Genomic DNA, 25,965 nt, shown 5'->3' with positions numbered 1-25,965 from the left:
GTATTTTTCATACAATTTTCAAATCATATGTACAGGCCTTAAGTTATTATTATTATTATTATTATACAGAATTTATATAGTGCAAACAGTACTTTACAACATAAGGGCAGACAGTACACTTACAATACAAATCAATGCAAGAGGGATCAGAAGATCCAACTCGTTAGAGCTTACAATCTAGAGGGGAGGGTCAAGTGGAAACAAAAAGGTAATAACTGTGGGGGGGGGGGGGGGGGTGAGCAGATGGAGAAAATTAAAATACAGTTGTTAGTTGTGGGTAGGATAGGCTTCTCTGAAGAGAAGGGTTTTCAGGGATCGTCTAAAAGCTAATAGAGTAGGAGATAAGTGGACAGATTGGGGTAAGGTATTCCATAGGAATGGAGAGGCTTTGGAAAAGTCCTAGAGGCAAGCATGGGAGGAGGTGATGAGGGAGCTAGAGAGCAGGATGTCTTGAGAAAGAAGAGAATGAGTAGGTTGGTATTTAGGGACTAGGCTAGTGATGTAGCTGGGTGCTAAATTGTGGATGGCTTTGTAAGTAGTTGTTAGTAGACATGTGCATTCGTTTTCGTCCGAACACATTTTCGTCCGAATTTCAGCTATTTTCGTTTTCGTTTTGACAAACGATAACGAAAGCACAAAATCCGAAAAACGAAAATCCGACATAAATAAATGCTTTATTTTCGTTCGTTTTCGTTGTTACAACAGTTCGATATAGAATAGGAGATTGGGTCCTGCCCCAGGGGACATGTATCAATGCAAAAAAAAGTTTTAAAAACGGCCGTTTTTTCGGGAGCAGTGATTTTAATAATGATTAAAGTGAAACAATAAAAGTGTAATATTCCTTTAAATTTCGTAGGGGGGGGTTGTCTATAGTATGCCTGTGAAGGGGCGCATGTTTCCCGTGCTTAGAATTGTCCCTGCACAAAGTGTCATTTATGCAGGAAAAAAAGTCCTTTAAAATCACTCGCAGCTATAATGAATTGTCGGCTCCGTAATACAGAGAACACTCATTGAAAGTCATTGATAAAAAAATAAATAAATTAAAAAAAAAGCGTGGGGGTCCCCCAAATTCAATTACCAGGCCCTTCAGGTCTGGTATGGATATTAAGGGGAACCCTGCCTCAAATTTAAGAAAAAATTTGACGTGGGGTTCCCCCTAAATATCCATAACCAGACCCTTCAGGTCTGGTATGGATATTAAGGGGAACCCTGCGTCAAATTTAAAAAAAAATTGACGTGGGGTTCCCCCTAAAAATCCATACCAGACCCTTTATCCGAGCACGCAACCTGGCAGGCCGCAGGAAAAGAGGGGGGGAGGAGAGAGCGGCCCCCCCTCCCTCCTGAACCGTACCAGGCCACATGCCCTCAACATTGGGAGGATGCTTTGGGGGTCTGTGACCCCTCAAAGCACCTTGTCCCCATGTTGATGAGGACAAGGGCCTCATCCCCACAACCCTGGCCGGTGGCTGTGGAGGTCTGCGGGCGGGGGGCTTATCAGAATCTGGAAGCCCCCTTTAACAAGGGGACCCCCAGATCCCGCCCCCCCCCTGTTTGAAATGGTAAGGGGGTACAAAAGTACCCCTACCATTTCACAAAGAAAGTGTAAAAAATGGTTAAATAAAACAAACACACTTTTGAAAAATTCCTTTATTAAAAATAAAAAAATAAAAAAAAGATTCCAGCGGCGGTAATCCACTCTTGCTATCCAGCGACGGACGGTCATCTCTCCAGCGATGTCTCATCTCATCCAGCGCAGCGATCCATCCTTCTTCTGTCTCCTCCACGGAGACACTACAGGCATTCCGGCAGCTGACGTTTCTTATATACGGAGGGCGGGGCCACCGTCACCTGACCCCACCCCCCTCTGACGCAAAGGGAAACCCGGGGTTCCCCGTGACGTATGGGTGACCCCGCCCCCCCTCTGATGTAACGGAAACCTGCCTGTGTTACATCAGAGGGGTGCGGGTCACCCCTACGTCACAGGGAACCCTGGGTTTCCCCTTGCGTCAGAGGGGGGCGGGGTCAGATGACGGGTGGCCCCGCCCTCCGTATATAAGAAACGTCAGCCGCCGGAATGCCTGTAGTGTCTCCGTGGAGGAGACAGAAGACAGGATCGCTGCGCTGGATGAGATGAGACATCGCTGGAGAGATGACCGTCCGTCGCTGGATAGCAAGAGTGGATTACCGCCGCTGGAATCTTTTTTTTATTTTTTTATTTTTAATAAAGGAATTTTTCAAAAGTGTGTTTGTTTTATTTAACCATTTTTTACACTTTCTTTGTGAAATGGTAGGGGTACTTTTGTACCCCCTTACCATTTCAAACGGGGGGGGCCGGGATCTGGGGGTCCCCTTGTTAAAGGGGGCTTCCAGATTCTGATAAGCCCCCCGCCCGCAGACCTCCACAACCACCGGCCAGGGTTGTGGGGATGAGGCCCTTGTCCTCATCAACATGGGGACAAGGTGCTTTGAGGGGTCACAGACCCCCAAAGCATCCTCCCAATGTTGAGGGCATGTGGCCTGGTATGGTTCAGGAGGGAGGGGGGGCCACTCTCTCGTCCCCCCCTCTTTTCCTGCGGCCTGCCAGGTTGCGTGCTCGGATAAAGGGTCTGGTATGGATTTTTAGGGGGAACCCCACGTCAATTTTTTTTTTAATTTGACGCGGGGTTCCCCTTAATATCCATACCAGACCTGAAGGGTCTGGTTATGGATATTTAGGGGGAACCCCACGTCAAATTTTTTCTTAAATTTGAGGCAGGGTTTCCCTTAATATCCATACCAGACCTGAAGGGCCTGGTAATTGAATTTGGGGGACCCCCACGCTTTTTTTTTTATTTATTTTTTTTTTTTTTTATCAATGACTTTCAATGAGTGTTCTCTGTATTACGGAGCCGACAATTCATTATAGCTGCGAGTGATTTTAAAGGACTTTTTTTCCTGCATAAATGACACTTTGTGCAGGGACAATTCTAAGCACGGGAAACATGCGCCCCTTCACAGGCATACTATAGACAACCCCCCCCCCCTACGAAATTTAAAGGAATATTACACTTTTATTGTTTCACTTTAATCATTATTAAAATCACTGCTCCCGAAAAAATGGCCGTTTTTAAAACTTTTTTTTGCATTGATACATGTCCCCTGGGGCAGGACCCGGGTCCCCAAACACTTTTTAGGACAGTAACTTGCAAATTAGCCTTTAAAATTAGCACTTTAGATTTTGAACGTTGGAGTCCCATAGACTTTAAGGGTTCTAAAGTATGCTATATAGTTAGCTCCGTCAAATCTTCTTTATACATTGACAGACACCATAAGCCTTCCAAGACAGATTCGAACGTAATTCATGTGGATTTTCGGACGAATGCAATTTTTGAACGAAAACGAAATAAATAAAAACGATTTTCGGGAGTAACTAAATAAATTAAGTTTTCGGACGAAAACGAAATTCCGAAACGAAATATTTTACTCTGCACATGTCTAGTTGTTAGTATATTTAATTTAATTTGTTGGGTGAGCAGAACCCAGTGGAGGGACTGACAGAGAAGGGTAGCAGACACAGAGTGATTGGTGAGGTGGAGTCTTTCAGCAGCACTCATGATGGATTGAAGAGGTGATAGACTATGTAGAGGTAAGTCAATGAGAAGGGAGTTGCAGTCTTCAAGGTGAGAGATGACCAGGGAGTGAATTATGAGCTTTGTTATGTCATTGGTTAGAAGGGAGCATATTTTGGAGATGTTGCAGAGGTTGAGGTGGCAAGATTTGGACAGTGATTGTACATGGTGCTTAAAGAAGAGTCCGGAACTACACCTAGAACCTTTGCATGTGGGGATGGGCTTATAGTTGTGCAATTGATTTTGACAGAGATATTAGGGGAAGGGAAGGAGAAGGGGCATATGGGGGAGGAAAAATTATAAGTTATGTATTGGATAGATTGAGTTTGAGGAAGTGGTGTGACATCCAGACTGATATATCTGATAGTAAATTAGCGATACCTGAGGATACAGAGGGAGTGAGCTGAGGGGTACAGAAATAGATTTGGGTGTCATCAGCATAGAGGTGGAATTGGAAGCCATGGGAGGCTGACCCAAGGAGGTGTAGATTGAAAATAGGAAAGGTCCAAGAACATAACCTTGGGGGACCCCGACAGAGAAAGGAAGAAGAGAGGAGGAACTAGAGTTGTAAGAAACACTAAAGGTGTGATTGGATAAGTGGAATGAGAACCAGCGAAGAGTACAGTCATGGAGACCAAAAGCGTGGAGTTTTTTCAGGAGGAGGGGGTGGTCAATCAGTTCAAAGGTAGCAGAGAGGTTCAAGAGTAGGAGTACAGAATAGTGTCGATTGAGTTTGGCCGTTAGCAGATCGTTTGTAAGTTAGCAAAGTACCAGATTCAGAAGGAGTTTGGCTGTAGGTATAAATGTTTTAGGATGCCGGTTAGGGTTTTAAGACATTTTGAGTTCCCAAACCAATATATACAATAGAAAGACAAAGGCTGCTTGCTAAAGGCAATAGGCTGTTTTTAGCAAGGGAATTTTCCCCAGAACTTAAATGAGGTGAAGATATGCTGACTTTCATCATCCAATAATTTTCAAGCAAAAATCCCTTACACTGGATTGGGTATTCTTGGCAAAGTGCTAAGGAAATTTCAATTGGAAAGTAAATAGTTTAGACCCTTATATATAGAGATCGTTTGTAAGTTAGCAAAGTACCAGATTCAGAAGGAGTTTGGCTGTAGGTATAAATGTTTTAGGATGCCGGTTAGGGTTTTAAGACATTTTGAGTTCCCAAACCAATATATACAATAGAAAGACAAAGGCTGCTTGCTAAAGGCAATAGGCTGTTTTTAGCAAGGGAATTTTCCCCAGAACTTAAATGAGGTGAAGATATGCTGACTTTCATCATCCAATAATTTTCAAGCAAAAATTCATTACACTGGATTGGGTATTCTTGGCAAAGTGCTAAGGAAATTTCAATTGGAAAGTAAATAGTTTAGACCCTTATATATAGAGACCCTTTGAAAAAGTCACGTGTCTGTGACGCAACGCGTCAGGGAGGAGCCAGGTGTCACGTCCATCACTTCCAGTCGTGGCCAAAACCGGAAGTGCCTTTGTTTACTAGCGTGGATCTGTTTTTTAAATGTAAGTGTGGATTTTGTTTATTTCGATTAAAAATTGCAATTCTTCACATGCGAGTCCCCCTTCTTCTTTCCCCATGACCGGTGGTAATGCGATCTGAGTGTGTTGCTGAACGATCCATCCTAAAGAAGATATACCAGCAATTTCCCCCTTATATGTGTGTTTGACCCTGAGGGGTCTCATATTGAGGTGAGAGGCTGGGGGAAACGGGGGGTGCACTGTTTGAGCACTGAAGGTGGAGCGTTATATCTGTGGAGCATGTTTACACTTGTGACAACATTGCATTATTATTGAACTGTCACCACTGGATATTCAGTTATTGGACAGCACTGGAATATTTTTGAACACTATATATTGCACATGGACTTTCTTTTGTTTTTCTTTTTTGCTATTGTTGCACTGTGATTTTGTCACATTTCTTGCTATATTTGCACAATTTTAATATTGGATTGTCTATTCATGTTTCATGCGATTTTGCAGTTTTGTGATCATTTTTTGCACTCTTGTATTTGCACATGCATTGATGCACATGTTTTTTGAGATTTGCACATTTAATTATTTATATGTATAGATGTTGATTTATGTTATTTAGTAGGTATTTTAAAAAGGCAGCACTACATAACCTTTTTTATAAATAGTTTATGTGCCTTTAGTAATCCATCCCCAAAATGTACTTAAAAGTAAAACAAATTACATTGTATACTTTCCTTACCCCATCTTTTACTCACTGGGGACGACGTACTAAAGGCAAATAAATGATTCACTTTTCAAAGAAATTTACACCTTGCAAGGGAAGTTGCACTTTTCAAGGGGATTTTCCCCAGAACTGAGTGAATGTGGTGAAAAAATACCTAATCATGTGAATGAAAAAAACATTTTTTTTTTCTTGCACATGATTAAATGATGAAAGACAGTAGAGAGCCATCTCATTCATCAACCTCTGGGGAAAATTCCTATGCAGAGTGCAACGTTCTTTACAAAATGAACAGTGTATTTGCCTTTAGTAAATCACCCCCACTTTGGCTAGATGAAGGTGACATCACATGCCTTCTGGTGAGATCCTGAGAATGATGAGGATCACAAATCTTGCACTAGTATCTTTTAAAAGGATTGGGCTTATCATCTTTCCCCAGTAATCTAACTGGCAGAATAGTTATGCCCTGCCCTGCAAAGTAGGATGCCAAGAATAAAGTACATTTTTATGGTAACATTTTTTCTTACAGGTGCACGTTTGCCCTTTTAGCCACTACTGGGGCTTTTTTTTTTTTTTTTGCATACATGTTAAAATCTGCATTTTTTTTACTAGACATTACTGTAACACCCCCCCCCCCCCCCCATAAAAAATATATGCTTTCTGAAATCAGAGACCATGGAGAATACAATTATGATAGTTGTGATTTCTTGATGTTGCACAATATGTGTGTGGTTATTTATCATTCATATTTTTTTTCTGCGAAAATACACTAAAACAAATTTTAGTGCAAACAAATACAATATTATAATCAGTTTGTTATTTAAATATAATATAAGGGGTGGAGTCAGATAAATAGATATCTAACATGTCAAGTTTTAAAATTACACATGCTTGTGGAATTGCAAAAAAACATGGTACCCAAAATTCCCCATAGGGGAAGCTTAAAAATAAAAAAACAAAAAAACTTTAAAGGTCATCAGAGTTAACCATGAATTATGGCTATAAAATGATAGCTCTCACTCCAGCGTTCACGATGATAACTCACATGTGCGGCACAATTAATGTTTGCATACAGTGTGCTTACGCTACGCTGACATTTTTATATGGGGAGTGTGTGGGCATATTGAGGTGCTTTACATGTTTTAAAAAAAATAATAATAATTATATATATATATATATATATATATATATATATATATATATATATATATATATATATATATATATATATATATATATTTATGTTTTATGCAAATCTTTTACACCTATTTATTTATTTATTTTTTACTTTATTACATAACTGTAATAAATTAACTGTAATAAATTATAACTTGGACAAGTGACAGGTCCTTTAATGGATCCATCCAGGTCTGTTAGTCCCCTAATATTTCTCGTGCCCTGCATTGCAACTATTCAAACCCAGATTGTGTTTCAATAGCTGCATCCTCTATTACACTAAGACTGCAATATCTGAGGAATGACAGCAGAGACCTTGTAAGTGATGCAATACTTCCCTGAGTGCTTTCTGCTTTTACCTACAGTCCTGGGATCCCTGGCTTGAGACCTCCTAATCATTTTTATTAAAAACCCCTTCACCAGCTTTTAAAGCTATTATAAAGCTCACAGCTGCGTGTCCACCGTGGCATTTATAAATATACCTTAGTAAAAAAGTGGTTAACATATAATGATTTCTACAGGAGTACGGGAGCCTAATCTAATAATAATTTAGAATTACAGTAAAACCTTGGTTTGAGAGTATCATAGGGAAAGGATTCTGGGTGGAAAAAAAATCATTTGTTTTCAACATCAATTTCATTGTGTGTATACATATATACATGTTTTCTATTATTTTGTGTATGTTGTTGTAACTATACAATGATTTTGACTGATGTGTTGAGTTTGCTATGAGTTCAATTGCTGGATCAGATTTTTTCTGGTAGTGGATTTGGACTGAACTCTTGTAAGTACCGTGTATTCTAGATGGGCTTTCTTTGTAACACCAGCTGAGTACTAATTTTAATTGGTTAGTTCACCTGTAACCTAATTATGAAACATTATAGCAGTATATAGGCGATTGTGGTGACTAGTTCCAATAGGTAATAACTAAGTGCTAACATTTGCGTGAAACACGTTTACCTTTTTGTCCCCTGCTCCATCTGTCAACCACTTGTCTTATAAAGCTTCAATAAAAGGATTTTTGGAAGTGCAGCCATCTGGAGTCCTTTCCTTATATTACATAGCATGCGAGCTTGGCTAGCACCTGACTAGTGTGTGTGAGGGTTAACTAGAGACTCACTACCCTGGAGCTGCTTTTCTTGTTGCATTGGTTTGAGAGTAACTTGGTTTGAGAGCATTTTGCAAGACAAGCAAAATTGTTAAATACATTTTGACTTGATATACCAGAGATGTCTTGATATACAAGTAGCTTCATGTCACAACTGAGTATAAAACAGAACAGAGGCACCTCTAAGTGTGCAGCCATTCGAGGGAACGCTGTCCACATAGACCATTCTCCACACCCCCATCGACATCATCCCTTCCACACTGTGCTCCATGAGCGCTTCAAGCCTCGCTTTCAAATCACTCTACTGCAGGGAAGTCTTCCCGGTCATGATTGCAGACTGACAACAGTAAGAGCCGGCGGTGCAGAAGATGGTCTATGTGGACAGCTTTACCCCAGGTGCCTGCATACTTAGATGGGACTCTTTTAATCATCAACCATGTGAGTTGCTAAATGTTGTACCTTCATTAAATGTAACCATATTGCTACACTTAGAGGCACCTCTCTTCTCTTTTATAAACTGTAGCTCCTGCTGGATTTTTCTTCTAATCCCCTTGTGGAGGCTGCCATTTGTGGATGGACATTTTATGATTACACAATCATATTGCTATAATCTTTTTATATGGACTATAAAATTAAGGTCTTATGAATAAATGGTTGTGGAACGAATCATTTGACTTTCCATTATTTCTGGAAATGTGAAAACTCACTTTGATATAAGAGTGCTTTGGATTACAAGCATGTTTCTGGAACAAATTATGCTCGCAATCCAAGGTTTTACTGTACTTAAAAGCCATGAGGTTAACAACCGATCAGATTTTGCCCTTCAGTTTCTTTCTTAGGAAAATTGAAAACATGGAAACTGAATGGTTCCTATGGTCCTGCTAGTTCCATTTTTTAAATCAGACTCTGCAGGGGCTAAACTGGATGCTTTATTCAGTAACTGGAGGTAAATACAGACATAACCATATGTTTAAAGGATAGGGGTTCTCCTAAGGATATTTTTTGCCTTTGGAGAAATAAATGCACACAAAAATTAGCAGTTTTCCAAATCTTATGGGTATACAGGGTATCAAGCACTGACAATTCAACTTCTCAATCTTTAAACATTGTAAAGAAATTTATTTTAGAACCTAAACTACAAGCAATAATCATCCTTATTATAAAAAGGATTGTGGCGCAAAATATAATAAAATGTCCATGTAAATCCAAATAAAACCAAAAGCAGGTGGACGAACAATCCCTGTAAGCAAAGAGTCCCAGTGAGAAATTTCAATGTAAGGGTGACTTTCCCTCCACCTCCAGCACACTCACTTTGCTCACCTCTAGGAGTGGACCATTGAGCTAACAGGTGGTCAACAACACATGTCCCATATGGGTGTAATCTCCAAACAGGATCCAGATCCACCGTTAGACATTCCAGGGGTATAATATTAACCACTTTAAGACCGGGCTTCTCTTTTAGATGTGGTTTTTGCTAGAAAATTACTTAGAACCCCCAAACATTATACTTTTTTTTCTAACATCCTAGAGAATAAAATGGAGGTTGTTGCAATACTTTCTGTCACACTGTATTTGTGCAGCAGTCTTACAAGTGCACTTTTTTAAAAAAATACACTTTTTTGAATTAAAAAATAAGACAATAGTAAGGTTAGCCCAACTCTTTAATATTGTGAAAGATAATGTTACGCCAAGTAAATTGATACCCAACATGTCATGCTTCAAAATTGCACCCGCTGGTGGAATGGTGACAAATTTTTACCCTTAAAAATCTCCATAGGCGACATTTAAAAAATTATACTGGTTGCATGTTTTCCACTACATTTTACTTTTTACTACTACTACTACTACTTTTAGGAGATATTTGCCGTAAGACAGGCACCACTGTCTATGGTGCATGCGCCATAGACAGCGGCGTGCAGACGCACTGGGCGTGGCACCGTCAACGGGGAATGTGCCGCGCGTGGCGGCTCCCGTGCAGCGAGATCCACCGAGAAGACGGACTACAGGGGACAGCGGTGACATCGCTGGCTCCTGTGTCAGGTAAGTGACACATAATGGACTACTATGCGATGCATAGTAGTCCATTATGCTTTACCTTTGCAGGAAATGAAAGAGGAAGTAAACCCATCCGGATTTACTTCCTCTTTAAGATCATGTTGTATAATTATATTAAGGTATGGCAAACAATTTACAGCAAAATATCAGAAATGCCTTGCGATTTCTAATAAAAATCATCTAAATAAAAAAAAGAGCTATGGGCGGAAGTGACGTTATGACATCGCTTCTGCCCTGCAGTGTCATGGAGATGAATGGGGACCATCTTCCCCTCACTTGCCTCCGCCACTGCTGAAGGCTCCGGTAAGCAGCGGAGGGCACCAGATTGCAGCAGGAGGGGGGCCCCTCTCCTGCCATAAATAAAAGTGACCTTGCGGTGAATCCACTGCAGAGACCACTTTTATCTTGTACCGGACCACTGGCCAAACACAGAGATACTGGGGTTATGGCAGCTAGCTGCTGTCGTAACAACGATATCCATCCCCAAAGTAGGGACGTACATCAGCATGCGGCAGTCCGGAAGTGGTTAAGAGAAAAGCAGAATCTAAGTGCACACTGATGATTTCCTTTTAAAACAGCTTTATTTCAAATCAAATTCAAATTGCCATCAGGGGGAGTGGCTGAGCATGGAGGTGGGAGCGTACTAGATGGGCTCCTCTCGCAGTGATCTGGGCTCACCTGATGCTCATTCCACCGGAGAACTGATCACAAACTTGGCAGCTACTATCCTTTCTTTGGATCTCCTGGATCTTTCATGGGACGGAGGAGGAGGAGAGGAACACAGAGTACAGCATGTATACCGGCATGTACTCCGGTGTGTACTCCGGCAACGTCTGGCTCTCTGCCCAACCACTCGTCTTTAGCCTCCTCTGAGAGGGCTCAGCAAGGAATAGCGGAGTTTTTCCCTGTTGGCGGCAGGACCCGATCCAGCACATCAAAGACTACAACAGACAGACAGTAGTAGGGGAGCAGCTGTATGTGTGGCTGTGTGTTCATCTCCTCGCCTCACCCATCCATTGCTTCCAGCACCAGTATCACCATTACCTACAACATCACCGCTATTGCTGCCGCTATTGCCACTAGTTGCCATGGATAGTGGGGACGCTAAGTTTGCACAGTCAGCCCCCATGGATCATCCAGGTGCTCTGTGTAACATACCAGAACCAGCTCTAGAATCCCCAGGACCCACAGAATCCACGGAAGCCACAGATCCTGCTGCAGAGTCGGCTGTACCAGGTACAGGTGTAATAGACATACATATGAATGCGGGGGTTTTGTGGCTGCCTCCCACTACACACCCCCTATATCCCCCTGATTGGGGGTGGTAACTCAGCCAATTCAGTCAGCAGCATGGATATAGGAGGGGATTTAAAGGGTTATACAACGGGCTCAGAGGTGGGTTCAGAGGTGGGCGACTTGCGGAATTATCTAAGAGCTTTGCCCACCCGCAGCGAGATGGAAGCTTTTGTACAGGGCTTGGAACATGGTTTCCCCAAGGAGCTCCAATCTGTGAATACAGAATTACAGGCAACTGGGATGAAAATAGCTGAGGTGGATCACTCTGTAGATACATTGACAGATCATGTGCACTCTCAGGAGCAGCGTATAGATGCTCACGAGTCCCACATATATAAATTGTTTCAACTATTCGAGGACCAAGACAACCGCAATAGAAGAAACAATATTAGGATAAGGGGACTACCAGAGACGGTTAGAACTGAAGAACTTGTTTTAACAGTTAATAAAATTTTTACATCACTGCTGGGGAAACCAGAGGAATCAAATCTAGAGCTTGATAGAGTACATCGGTCACTGGGACCACGCAATTCAGATCCAGATAAGCCGAGGGATATAATCTGTCGTGTGCACTTTTATAGGGATAAGGAGGAGATTATGAGAAGGGCTAGAGAGAGGGGTCGAATCAATGTCAATGGGACTACCATTCAATTACTACAAGACTTATGTCTGGGACTGTGACATCATAATGGGTGTGGACATCACCCGGTGACCTCGCCCATTGTCCCTATATAAGTCGCCTTGCAACACATCCCTGTCATTATGGCCAGAGACAGCGTCGAGTCAACATCTCAAGGAAGAAGAAGAGAAGAACAGAAAAACAGAAGAAGAGAAGGTGGCAAAGACAGCAGCGACAGAAGACCGGGCCACCACCAGTAAAAGAGGTGGGAGAAGGAGTGTAGGCCCGGAAAGAAGAACCAAAGAGGGGGACAAGACCCCCGAAGTCGTAAGAAGACCCCCGGGAGGCGACGAAGAAGAAAGCCGGGCTCCTCCACTAGTAAAAGAGCTAGAAGAAGATAGCGGAGGAGTCCAGCGAGAAGACCCCCCAAGATGGAAGAAGACCCCCGGAGCTGTGCAATAAATTATGTTAAACCCTTGTGTTGTGTTTTTTTTTACATGTTTTTTTCACCAGGTGAATGGGTAGGGGTACATTGTACCCCATACTCATTCACATAGGGTGGGGGCAGGTATCTGGGGGCCCCCTTTCCCCAAAGCACCCCCCATGTTGAGGGCATGTGGCTTGGTATGGCTTAGGAGGGGGGGCACTCCTTTAAGTCCATACCAGGTGACGGGCCAGAGACATGTCAATCTCGCCGCCGACATTGACTTCCTTCGCTAGTCCCGGCTACCTGGAGCCGCGTTCAAAATGAACAGACTTTCCTCCGTATGTGGTCATGTCCGTTCATTTCAAAAGTATGGCGGACACCTGCCATAGTCTGGCGGACCTAGTCCCCCGGAAAAGTCCGGTCGTGTGTGGGCAGGTCCGCTCGTTCAGAAAGTCTGGCGGACTTTCCGGTGGTTTGTCCACCAGACCTAGTCCCCCGGATAGTCTGATCATGTGCATGCGGCATAAGACTAACCAGCCAGTCTAACCTTCCAGCGATAGCAATAGCAATAACAGCTCTTTCAGTAACAGTTTAGGAATGGTTTAAGAACGACCTATGGAAATGCTCGACTGCCCGAGGGGTTTTGAGGAGTGTGATGAGATTTGGCAGAGGGGAGGGGAAGGAGTCTATGCGGCACTATCCTAATTTTTCTCTCTTCTCACTCTTTCTCTTCCTTCTCTCTCCCCCTCCCCTTTTTTTTCTCCACCCTCTTTGTTTCTCTCCCCTCATGTTCCTCCTTCTTTCCTTTCTCTCCCTTTCCCTTATTCCTTTCTTTCCTTCTCTTCTCCCTTTTTTTGAAGAATTATAGGGAGGCAAATGTAGCAGAGGTGTGGATACACAATTTAATGCTATTTGTTATCTAATTAATGTCTATAATGGGGGAATCTCATATATTTGCCAGCTCGCTGATCTGTACTAGGACTCGCATTGGCGTTGAGCCTAAAAAGTTGTGTTAATATATTCGACTTCTAATGTTTGAGAAGAGACAAGGTTAGTGTAGTGTAGACTAATGAATTCCAAGATGGACATCTGTGTGGTTCTTCACCAGGAGGCCTATTAGGGCCATTGTAAAAGATAGAACAGGAATTAAACTATGTAATATCAAAACAGAATTATTAAAAATTAAGTCACACTATTCAATTAAATAGGTTGTTATTTACCATGCGACTTCCTATGTAGTCTGATATGTGACCACAACTCCTGGGACGCACGAGGGGGTGGCCTCAATGAGAGTCCTGTGTTTATATGTTTATGATTTAAAAAAAAATTTCTCTTATTTTGAAGGACATGATTTATGGTACTGTTCTTTTCACTTGAAGGGAGGGAAGGGGGAGGAGGAAAAAATATGCATAGATGTACTCACCATTTTTTTCCTTTATTTTTTTGTTTTTGACTGCCCACGGTCCCTGCAGTGAGGTACCCTCATTGCTTACCAACGTTCCCCCTTTGTAGGAACACCAGCCCTCTGGTAGGGCTTGGTGTGCTTTTTGGATATATTCCATATCCTGTTTTTGTTTTTTGTTTTTTCCCCCTTTTATTTTATTGCGGCTTCACTTCCCGGTTCCCTACTGTGCATGCACAAGTCGCAGAGCGCAATGGGAATGGTCCGCGTTGTCTCTGGGACCTGTGTGTGTCCCAGCAGACAGCGCGCCGGGACAGGAAGAGGCATAGACTCCTGTGGAAGTCTATGCCTGGAAGTGGGTGCCAATAACTATCTTATACAAGTATCTGCGCCCCCTCCCCCCCGAAAGGTGCCAACTGTGACACCGGTGGGGGGGAGGGTTCCGATGAGTGGAAGTTCCACTTTAGGGTGGAACCCCGCTTTAAGCTCAAAATAGAACCACATCAATCTTCCCCTGATTTTCTTAAATTGCCAGAACTTAAAAACAAATTGATTAAATGGGACAGGAAATCTCAGGAGAAAAAGAAGGGTAAATACATCAGGGATTTAGGAGACTTTCATCAGAAAGAGGTTTTTAAATGGCAGGCAAATATCACCTCTGTAGATAGTGTACCTAGTACCCCCCCCCCCCCAACCTATTGGGTAACAGACTTCCTAATACTCTGAGACCTGTTCCCAGATCCAATATCCCTCTATATGATGTGAATGGTCAGGGTCATTCCACAAATTTCCATAGGGGTCATGGAAACCTTACCAAAAGGGGTAGGGGGAGAGGTTCTGCCCCTCAGCCTCCTTCCCCTCCTTCACATCATAATAATTGGAATATGGACTTTAGGAACAACCATTTTCCTAGGGGTGGTATGTATAATGGTTCCAATCCAAGGGGTCTTTATCATCCCAGCCAGTATCCACAATCTGGATAGAGGTATGATTCATACTATGAAGCCCCTTTTCCTGTAGCCAACCGGTTTCAGCCCCTATATAATGGACAAGAACAGTCTGATGATTTTTTAGGGAGCCCAAACCTCCAATAGTGGGGTTCAGTAGCTCATTCCCCTGTAGGAAATCAACAGGGAGGGAAAAGAAGAAATCGAGAGGAAGGCAAGCAGGAAGGAGAACAAAAAAGGAAAAGGCCCCATTAGGAACAGGTATTTTTAACAAATATATAACGGTTCTGTCTTATCCGAGGATCAACTTGGAGTCCTTGATAAAGGCCTTAAGTTCACCCCGGTTTGCAATTTTTGTAAATTTCACACATATGTTAATCTCCAGAAGTTAGGAGCTTAAACATTAAAAAGTGTTATTTGTCTAAACATGTTGAAAGAGCTTCCTTAGTCCCTGTTGGGACTCACTCCAATTTAGGGAATACGTCTGTTTTTAATCCCCCTAATGTAGACACTAAGCATATAGATGTATTTAGAAATATGGTAAGTGGTGATCTGGAAAGTATGAAGGTAAAAAAGTCAGAGATCCTTCATATGTCAAAAGGGGTATCTAATGCCGTGTACACATGACCAGACTTTTCTACAGCAAAAGTCAGATGGAACGAATCCGTCTTACAATTTGATCATGTGTGGGCTCCATCAGACCTTTGCTGTCTAAAAATCTAACGGACTTTAGAAATAGAACATTTTTCGAACATAGAACTCTGCAGGACCCAGTTTCTATTGAGAAATCCGCTCGTGCCTATGCTAGTCTGCTAGTCTAGTTTACATATCAAATTTAAAGAGGAATTATCTTTTTTGGTCCAGAAGGGTTTGAAGTGAAAACTTCTTACTAAACTAAAGGCTACTTATCTTGACCCCAGTGCGTGTAGGACACCACTCATTTACTGCCTGCCAAAAATTCACAAGGATGCACAGACCCCTCTCAGGAGACCCATTGTGAACGGCATTGATTCGGTGTCCTCTCGCTTTGGTCAGTATATCGAATTTTTTCTCAAGCCCCTTGTGTGCACTACTGCTGCATTTCTCCATGACACTAAGCATTATACAGATTATCGAATCCCTTCCTTGCACTAATGATAGTAAATTGGTTACGGCTGACGTCAGCTATTTATATACCATTATTGGTCAACGAGATGCTATAACATCAGTCAGATGGGCTTTGAATAAAACAGATATAGGTGGCTTGCATAATACATTTCTCCTACAATGTCTGGAATTCTGTCCTACAAAAAAATATTTTTGGTATGATAGACAGTATTTTTTCCAGACCATGGATGTAACCACGGGGGCTAAATTTGCCCCCAGTGTGGAAAATGTATTCACGGCCTGGTGGGAGGAGGAGTCTATCTTTCAAAATCGCCCAGATCAATTCGTTTGTTATAAAAACTACATTGATGATTTGATCATGGTGTGGGAAGGGGATACACTCAGTCTAGAAATTTTCCTGGCAGGGTTGAATGATAACGTCAAAAACATGTCCTTGTCTTCGAACATTGATACTATGCCTATCGTGTTCCTTGATTTGAAGATCTTTAAGGACAGAGATCATTTTAGGACCCGTAATTATTTCAAACCCACCGATAGGAATGAGTAAATTCCACTGGACAGCTGTCACCACAACACTAGGTTATACAATATACCCAGGGGGCAATTTATTTGCCTCAGACGAAACTGTGCCCTTGACTTTGATTATCAGGACCAATCTTTGATCCTGACTGATAGATTCCTACAAAAGTGTTATTAACCAGAGCAGGCGAATTCTGAGAGGGAAAAGATTGGTAATTTGGAGAGAAAAACATTGATAGCTGATTCTAATGGAGGAAAATGTGAATACACACAGGATTTTAAAATAGTTTTAGACTACAATGTGAAATATAGACAATCTGAAGAAAAATGATTTTAAAACATTGGGATGTCCTGAGGAAGGACAGGATATTGGGTCAAGTTCTTCCCAATCATCCCAAAATTATATACAGAAGAGCTCCGACTCTTATGCCGTGTACACACGACCAAACTTTACGGCAGAATATGTCCGTCAGTCTTCCCAATGGAGTTCCAATGGAGTTCCGATGGACTTCCGACTGAACGTACTTGCCCCCACATGAACAAACCAAAGTCCGTTCATTTTGAACGTGATGACGTATGATGGGACTAGAAAAAGAAGTTCAATAGCCAGTAGCCAATAGCTGTCCTTGCATCATATTTGGTCCGTTGGACCAGCATACAGACAAACAGTTTTCCCAATTGATTCTGTCGGACAGATTTGAAACATGTTCTATTTATAGGTACGACTGAGATTTTGAAGAAAGAAGTCAGATAAAGCCGACACACGATCATAATATCCGACAGAATGATTCCGTTTGACCTTTTCTGCCGGAATGTCTGGTCATGTGTACGTGGCATTAGAAATGTTATTGCCCCTGGAGTGATTGACCCACCAGTTTTTAGAGAAAACAGTTTTTTTAATTTATTGACAGGTTTTTACGCTTGTGGAAGATGCATAGTGTGCACACTCAGGGGGTCATATATATGCTGGAGTGCAATTGTGGACTCCAATATATTGGTAGGACTTCTAGACCCCTAAGTGTATGCCTTAGGGAGCATGTAAACAATATTAAAAAGGGGCTAAGGTCCCATAGTGTCTCCAAACATTTTAGAGTTTGTCATGACAGTGACCCCAGGGGTCTTAAGTTTTGGGGTCTGGAAAAGGTTGACAGACATTGGATAGGGGTAGATATTTTTGTCAACTTCTGGATTTTTGAGGCTAAGTTTCTAAAGCAGATGGCTTATTTGTCGAGTTCAACCTAAATTGTTTTATTTTTGATAGATAATTTGCCCCCTTCTGGTCCATGTTTTTAATGAATGAAATTAACCTTGTATGACATTATTCTTTTTTATTATAAGGGCTTTTCAATTATTATACTTATTAGGTGATGTTCCTAAATAAGTCGCCGCACGGTGCGTGCCTGTCATTATGGCCAGAGACAGCAACGAGGCAACAGCTCAAGAAGAGAAGAAGAGAAGAACAGAAGAACAGAAGAAGAGAAGAACAGAAGGACAGAATGCGGCAACAGAAGACCGGGCCACCGCTTGTAAAAGAAGGCGCGGAGGCCCGGCAAGAAGAACCAAAGAAAGGGACAAGACCTCCGGAGAGGGGGACAAGACCCACGAAGTCGGAAGAAGAGGGCAAAGACCAAGAAGAAAGCCAGGCTCCTCCACTAGTAAAATAGCTAGCATAAGAGCAGAAGATAGCGGAGGAGTCTGGTGAGAAGACCCCCGAAGACGGAAGAAGACCCCCGGAGCTGTGCAATAAACTATTTTAACCCTTGTGTGTTGTTTTTTTTTACATTTTTTTCACAGGTGAATGGGTAGGGGTACATTGTACCCCATACTCATTCACATAGGGTGGGGGAGTCGGGATCCGGGGGCCCCCTTATTAAAGGGGGCTCACGGATTCCGATAAGCGCCCCGCCCGCAGACCTTGACAACCAATGGCCAGGGTTGTCGGGAAGAGGCCCTTGTCCTCATCAACATGGGGACAAGGTGCTTTGGGGTGGGGGGGCCGTGCGGCCCCCCTTCCCCAAAGCACCCCTCATGTTGATAGCACGTGGCCTGGTACGGCTCAGGAGGGGGGTCGCTTGCTCGTCCCCTCCCCTTTTCCTGACCGGCCGGGTTGCGTGCTCGGATAAGGGTCTGATATGGACCTAGGGGGGCCCCCACATCCGTTTTTTTTTGGTGTACGGCTTCCCCTTTAACTCCATACCAGGTGACGGGGCCAGCAACGCTTCCTTCGTTGGTCCCAGCTACCTGGAGCCACGCTCAAAATGAACAGACTTTTCTCTGTGCGGGAAAAGTTTGTGCATTTCAAAAGTATGGCATGGCCGTATTGTCTGCCGAACTGCGAGTCCGGTGGACATATTTTGGTGCAAAACTACTTTCTTAGTCCACTGGACTTTTGGGTAAAAAAGTCCGCTGGAGCCCACACACGGGGGGATTGCCCGGCGGACTTGAGTCCGCTGGACTTTTCCACCGGATTGTTTGATCGTGTGTATGCGGCATTAGTGTGAGAGACTTTCCTTATTTGACTTAGTACTAATAGTACCTGGACTTTCCTACCTAAACCCTCTAACCCTAATTTGAGAGATTTTGTTTGTTTACCCTTAATTCCTTAAGTGGATCTGGCGTCAGTCTCGATAGTTCTTGGGCCATCTACCTTGCGAAAAACCCCTAGACACACACGAGGTCAAGAAGGTAATGGTAAGCCCAAATCAAATCAGCCGCTCCTTCTGGGGTCAGTGCTACAATGAGATCTTGCAACTAACTATAAAAGTAGGGGGAGCTCCCTTGTAGTCACACTGCGTATAATTGTTGTTCAAATTCATTGTCCTGTCCTTCTATGTTAAGATGACAGTACAATCATTGTAACCACCTGTGTATTAGAAATTACAGTAAAATATTCTTTTGGTTAAGTACCCCATTGTGTGGAGTATTTTACTTTCTCCCAGAAAGGTAGAGCCAGTGGATCCTGTGGTGCTAATACAGGTATATTATATTGTATTGTGTATTATATTGTATTGCACCACAGCTGTGTCAAGGGGACTGAGTCAAGTCAGTGGGGGTTTATTAACAGAGTGCAGGCCGAATCAATCAAGCAGCTCCATTCGTATTAGGTTTTATTTGCACATGACCATATAGGAACTTTGTGCACAACTACATACAGCTGTGTCTTCAACAGCATCTCAATAAGTGGCACTGTGGCCCAGGAATATCATTATGCAGACTCTTCACATGGTATGGCCCCTGTATGGTCATGTGCATGAAGCCTAAAGCCCCATACACACTATCAGATTTTCTGCTGATTTTTTCCTTCAGATTTACCAAAACCATATAATATGAGGTCAAACCTTAGGAGTTTCAATGTCTATGCAATCAGGCAGGCCCTTCTACTTCATGTTTTTGGTAAATCTGAAGGAAAAAATCAGCAGAAAATCTGATAGTGTGTATGGGGCTTTACGCTGTTTGCCTGGAGATCAGCTTTAAGGAGACATCTTGTGCATTTTTAGAGTGCACTATTGAAAATATGAAATTATATTTTAACACAAGCCAAAACTTTTGTTTGCTTTGGATGCAGTGGAAAAGAAATACAGCATCTGTTACGGTTCATATTGCTGACAGAAAGTAAGAAGATATCTTTATTGGAAACTCAAACCAAAAACAAAATAGCAATTGACAGCAGAAAAAAACCATCATGAGTTCCTCTGAAAAAAAATACTTATCGACACTACCTGCCTGGAGTTTGCATGTTCTCCCTGTGCCTGCGTGGGTTTCCTCCGGGTACTTCGGTTTCCTCCCACAATCCAAAGACATGCAGGTAGGCTAATTGGCTTCTCTCCAAAGATTGGCCCTAGTATATGAATGGGGACCTTGGGCTCTTTGAGGGTAGGGACTGATGTAAGTGTGCAATGTACAGGGACAATTGTAGACACTCAGGTTGAACTGGATGGACTGGTGTCTTTATTCAACCTTACTTACTATGAAACTATGAAACTACATTGATATTGTTCTCACTAGGGCAGGAAATGATGGGGCATTTCCATAAGTTGCAGAAAAAAAGAGTGTATCCAATTCCTGCCTTATACAAAACTACAAAACTACCTTATACAAGCAAATTTCACTAGACTCAAGGTTTCCAAAAGCACACCATTTTTGATCCATTTACAAAAGACTGTGATGTTTCAAAAGCAGTTATTTTCTAATAGTTTTATTATTGTTAAGCACAAAAGTGGTATAGGAGAGGCTCCAACTGTAATCATGACAAGCAAACAAGTTGCATATAAAAGCCCTCTAAAATGCTCTGAAAACTGTGAACATATACAATTATATCTTTCTTCATAAAAAAGAAAGCTGTAATAATATTAAAACAACCAGTTTGAAAAATAGCCCGCTGAATCGCGAAAAACCTTGTGTTCCTATTGGGATTTCATTCCCTTTACATATCCTTGAGAATCAAACCCATTATCACAGAGAGTCAAATCAAACACAACCTTTACTTTTTGCATGTTACTCATAGGCATGTCACTCTTAATAGCTTTAAGTGGGTCAAATGATTTGAAGGTGGTTAGACTTAGAACATAACAAATAGTTAAGTATAATATAAAAGTAGCGGCTTTATTTATTATGTAACCTTTACACATTTAGCTGCATTGATTGTCTACAAGACATACTGACAATACCCTGCTCTTTTATGTATTTCAGGATTAATTTGAGCAAAACCAGTACATCATTTTTTCATGGAAATTACTCTAAACATTCCCCTTAAATAATCCAATTAACAGAAGGTCAGTGGCTGTTATAGAAAAACATCTCTCAAAACAGAGCCCATATAATCAATTAAAATTAAAGCAACACATATGCTGCAATACCTCATTTAAAAGTAACTTTGCAGCAACTATATTCAGATGTTAGAATAGTATGTATCATTACAATTCCCAATGATGAAAAAACGTTATCACAATTGATATGATAATAATTACATACCATCATAGTGGTTTCAGTACATGGTACCTTATCAATAAGTTATTTTGCTCAAGTAAAGTTTGAAAGCAACCCTATGTCAAATAAAAGTAGTAACTAACATACATACTTGCCTGTCCCACTGCCTATATTCTCAATCTTTGTTCTGTTCAAATGGTGCTCAGAGAATCCTCTTCATGTGGCCCACTTTCAAAAGCACACAATACATTTCTCTAGATATTTCTCTCATCACTGGTTTCCTTTATGGTTGCCATGATTTAATTACAATGTTTGCACACAAAATTATGTATGGATAACAATAGAACAAACTTAAGACAGAGACACATCTTTGGTTATTCAGTCTGGCTTATTCAATAACTCATTGAAAATGTAATAATAATTTACAAAGTATCATAACCTCAAGTATCTAATCAGTTTATTTGGTAGTTTTGAAGCTAGCTTTAATTTGCCATTCTTTTTATACAGTTATGCTAATACAAAATACATTGTATCATTTACAAAATTAGTTAAATAATGGACTTACCAGAGTTGGGGTCAGAGTTTCCATCGGCTTCGGTCCGCTTGTCTGGAGAAGCTTGGTCGTAGAATTCATCCTGTGGCTGAACCAGTGGAAGAGGCTGTGAGATCATACTACCACTGCTTAAAGGGTCGTGGTCTCCTAAGCCACTGTCACTGCAACTTTCTTGAGAGCCATCAGGGAGATGAAAGGTAACACGACGCTGGGACTATAAGAGAAGAGAAGGAAATAAATGTTATAGGCTGTCATATTCTTCTAATCTTTCTTTCCATCTTTCTTCTAATACTATGCTTTTTGCAAAATGTATCACATTTTATTTTTATAAATGAATCACTAAGAAATTTCTGGAAATCTATCACACCCGATGTTGCATAATACATACAGTAAGGCCTGCTGTTTTATCCACCTGTTAAATGTTTTATATGCTCAACAAAACACATGGGGCATATTCAACTGACAAGTTATCTTTGGGCTTGTGTACACAAATGTCTTTTCATCTGTTTGTGGTTTTCACTTTCTCTCCAGCTGATGAAAGTAAAGATGATTTTACACATACAAATGCTCTATGTATATGTGAACTCTATATACAGTGAAGCCTTCTTAACCACATTTGTTATCATATGGTGAAAGTAGAATTTTATGGGCATCCTAAATTAAATTATTTTTTTAATTCATAATATTAAAGCTGATGTAAAAAGTTGTTTTGTATGCCACAAGGATTTTCATTTCTGTTTTTTTCATTCCTCAGATATATGCAGCCCTGACAAATAGAATTGTCATCTTGGATTCCAGTCTCTTCTTTACTTCTTTAACCACTTCCCGACCAGCGCACGACGATGTACGTCGACAGAATGGCACGGGCAGGCATATTGGCATACATGTACGTCCAATATTCGATGCCGCCCTGCCATCGGGAGCGCGCCGCCGGCGGCACGCTCCCGCGCTGGTCGGGACCCCCGTGAGTCCGGTCGCGGGACCCGCGGACTCGATCGCCGCGGGCATCCCCGCGATCGTCTCACGGAGCGGCCGAATGGAGGAAATGCTGTATAAACAACATTTTTCCATTCTGCCTAGCAACTAGTGACGCTGATCTCTGCTCCATGTGATTGGAGCAGAGATCAGTGTACACTAAATGAAAGCCCAACCCCCCCACAGTTAGTAACACACCCCTAGGAACACTTAACCCCTACACTGCCACCCACTGGTTAACCCTTTCACTGCCAGTGTCATTTACACAGGAATCACTGCATTTATATAGCAGTGATTACTGTATAAATGACAATGGTCCCAAAAATGTGTCAAAAATGTCCGATGGGTCCCCGACAATGTCGCAGTCACAATAAAAATCGCAGATCGCCGCCATTACTAGTAAGAAAAAATAATAAAAAATTATTAATAAAAATGCTATAAAACTATCCCTATTTTGTAAACGCTATAACTTTTGCGCAAACCAATCAATAATCGCTTATTGCGATTTTTTTACCAAAAATATGTAGAAGAATACGTATCGGCCTAAATTGAGGGAAAAAAATGTTTTTTTATATATTTTTGGGGGATATTTATTATAACAAAAAGTAAAAAATAATGCGTTTTTTTCAAAATTGTCGCTCTATTTTTGTTTATAGCGCAAAAATAAAAACCGCAGGGGTGATCAAATACCACCAAAAGAAAGCTCTATTTGTGGGAAAAAAAGGACGTCAATTTTGTTTGGGAGCCACGTCGCACGACCGCGCAATTGTCAGTTAAAGCGACGCAGTGCCGAATCGCAAAAAGTGGTCTGGTCTTTGACCAGCAAATTGGTCCAGTCTGAAAGTGGTTAAAGTTCTTGCCTCATCCGACCACAAGCATGTGACTGGACACAAAAGGAGAAGCAGTAGAGTGATAAACTTGACTCTTTCTAAAGCTGACCATACATATATTGAAAGGTGGGTGATTCAGCAGGGACTAGACAAATTTTGATCCATGTATGGGCAGAAGCTGATACTCTTTGTTAAAATGAAAAATACACTTAATCTCTTTATAAGACATGCAGTATATTCATATATTTTTTTTTTATATCTGCCTGGAGTTCAGCTTTAAAAAAAAGTGCACTTTTACATATTTAACCTTTGTTGTCCCCTCCCTAGTAGTTTCCAGTAGTTTCCAAATAGACCTCATTTACTGATGACCCTGATGCTTTCTTAGATAAAATGGATTGTGTTTCTGTTTAAAAAATTAAGTCTCCAAAGCCCCCCAACAGGAGCTAACCCCAGAGACATCATAGTATGCTTCCATTACTACGATAGCAAGGAAGTTCTGACCATGGCCACTCGCAAGAAATCTCGGCTAGAATTCAAGGGGCTAAGATACAGATCTTCAGTGACTTATCTCCAATTACCCTTGCTAAACGTCGCAGCTTCCGCCCTGTGACCATGCACCTGCAGAATCACCAATTCCCATATCGCTGGGGTTTTCCCTTCTGCCTGTCGGCCACAAAAGACGGGATCCAATACTCCATGAGGGACCTGCAGGAAAGTGAAGCATCCGCAACCTTGGCCTTCCACCGCTACCAGATGAGGACCCCACACCGCTTCCGACGACGCCTAAACCCGCATCCATCCTGGGTCGGATTTGGACCCCTGTTCATCATAAATCACAGAAATCATTCTCCATCCCCCAGCGAAGTCCATTCCCCAGACTTCCACCTTGAGGGGAACCAAGCCCCTACACCTGGCTAGATCCAGCTTCGGCCCTTATGTCATCATGTTTCCCCTGATTTGGGGCGTTTACACCCATACACATGGGTTTTCATCGTTCTTATGGACTAGAGAATACCTTTTTTGCTGCCTTCAAATACTACCAGAAGGTGGCGAGGGTCACTCCAGATGAGCTGGAACCCCTTGTGTGCCTCCTTTTGTTCCACGGCCACGCCTGTGGACTCCTGGGTGGTTTTTACCCCCCAGGCCACTTTTCTACAGTTTTTTGTTTCTTTTTCCTTTTTATAGGCCTTGTTTTGGCCTATTTTCCATTTTTGACTTGCCTTGTTCACATTTTTCTGCATCCTCATTTCTGATTGTTGATGTTGTATGCCTTTACATGCTTTACCTCCACAGGATACACCATGGAACTCATTGCTTATTTGGTTTGTACGGGTATTTATGGCCAGTATATGTTTTTTATGGTTACCTTGAGCTAATGCCACTCCATAACGGTGGCTTTACGGGTCCTTACCTACAATGTTAAGGGTTTGAATTCTATCCACAAGCGCTGGTTAGCTTTGAAGGAGTTCAAATCTTCAGCTGCGGACGTGGTCCTAGTCCAGGAGACCCATTTCTGCCTGGGGGTTTCCTTAAATTTGCTGCTAAACACTTTCCAATTTCCTTCATGGCTTACGATCCTTCCGGCAAAGCGGAGGTCACAATTCTGATTAGGAAATCCTGCCTGTTGAGGGTAAAATCCTCATTTATAGATCCATGTGGTAGATACATTCTCCTGGACTGCGACTATCTCTCCCGCTATCTCACTTTGATTAATGTCTACACCCCCAACTCGGGTCAAATCCAATTTCTCACTGAAGTACTGGGGAACCTGGGCAAGTACACTCAGCCCTTTATGATTATTGGGGGTGACTTTAACATGACCATGTCCCCCAGAAGGGACAGACAAACGCTATTTCCTTCCATTCCCTCATCTAAAATAGAACGCCAATCCACCGTATTCCGCAAACTCATTAGATCTCACAACCTGTTAGATATCTGGAGAATTAAACACCCTACCCACAGGCAATTTTCTTTCTTCTCACCCCCACATAAGATGTACTCCAGACTAGATTATCTCCTTGTAACAGCCCTCTTACTGACATTGGCGGTAGCTTTGGAATTAAATCCCATAACGTGGTCGGACCATGCTTCTGTCCAACTTGATCTTGCACTTTTCTCCTCAATGCCTAGAACCTGCCACTGGAGACTTAATGACTTCCTTCTACGCAATCCCGTCGTTGAAGCCCAATTATCCCCAAATTT

The 25,965-nt window shown here is 42.0% G+C and overlaps 1 protein-coding gene across 1 annotated transcript in view; it reads right to left on the bottom strand.

Annotated features, from left to right (window-relative positions):
• LOC143983438 (protocadherin-9-like) overlaps positions 1 to 25,965 on the bottom strand; it is a 1,708,725-nt gene that overhangs the window by 740,463 nt on the left and 942,297 nt on the right. The window contains exon 3 of the mRNA XM_077483140.1: positions 21,971 to 22,172. Coding sequence (XP_077339266.1) covers positions 21,971 to 22,172 — 202 coding nt within the window. The remainder of the gene's footprint in view (positions 1 to 21,970; positions 22,173 to 25,965) is intronic.

Source organism: Lithobates pipiens, unplaced genomic scaffold, assembly GCF_037356315.1.
Source record: "Lithobates pipiens isolate NorthernLeopardFrog02 unplaced genomic scaffold, aLitPip1_a1.2 Scaffold_16, whole genome shotgun sequence".
Classification (NCBI taxonomy): domain Eukaryota; kingdom Metazoa; phylum Chordata; class Amphibia; order Anura; family Ranidae; genus Lithobates; species Lithobates pipiens.
This window is presented reverse-complemented; position numbering and strand designations above follow the sequence as displayed.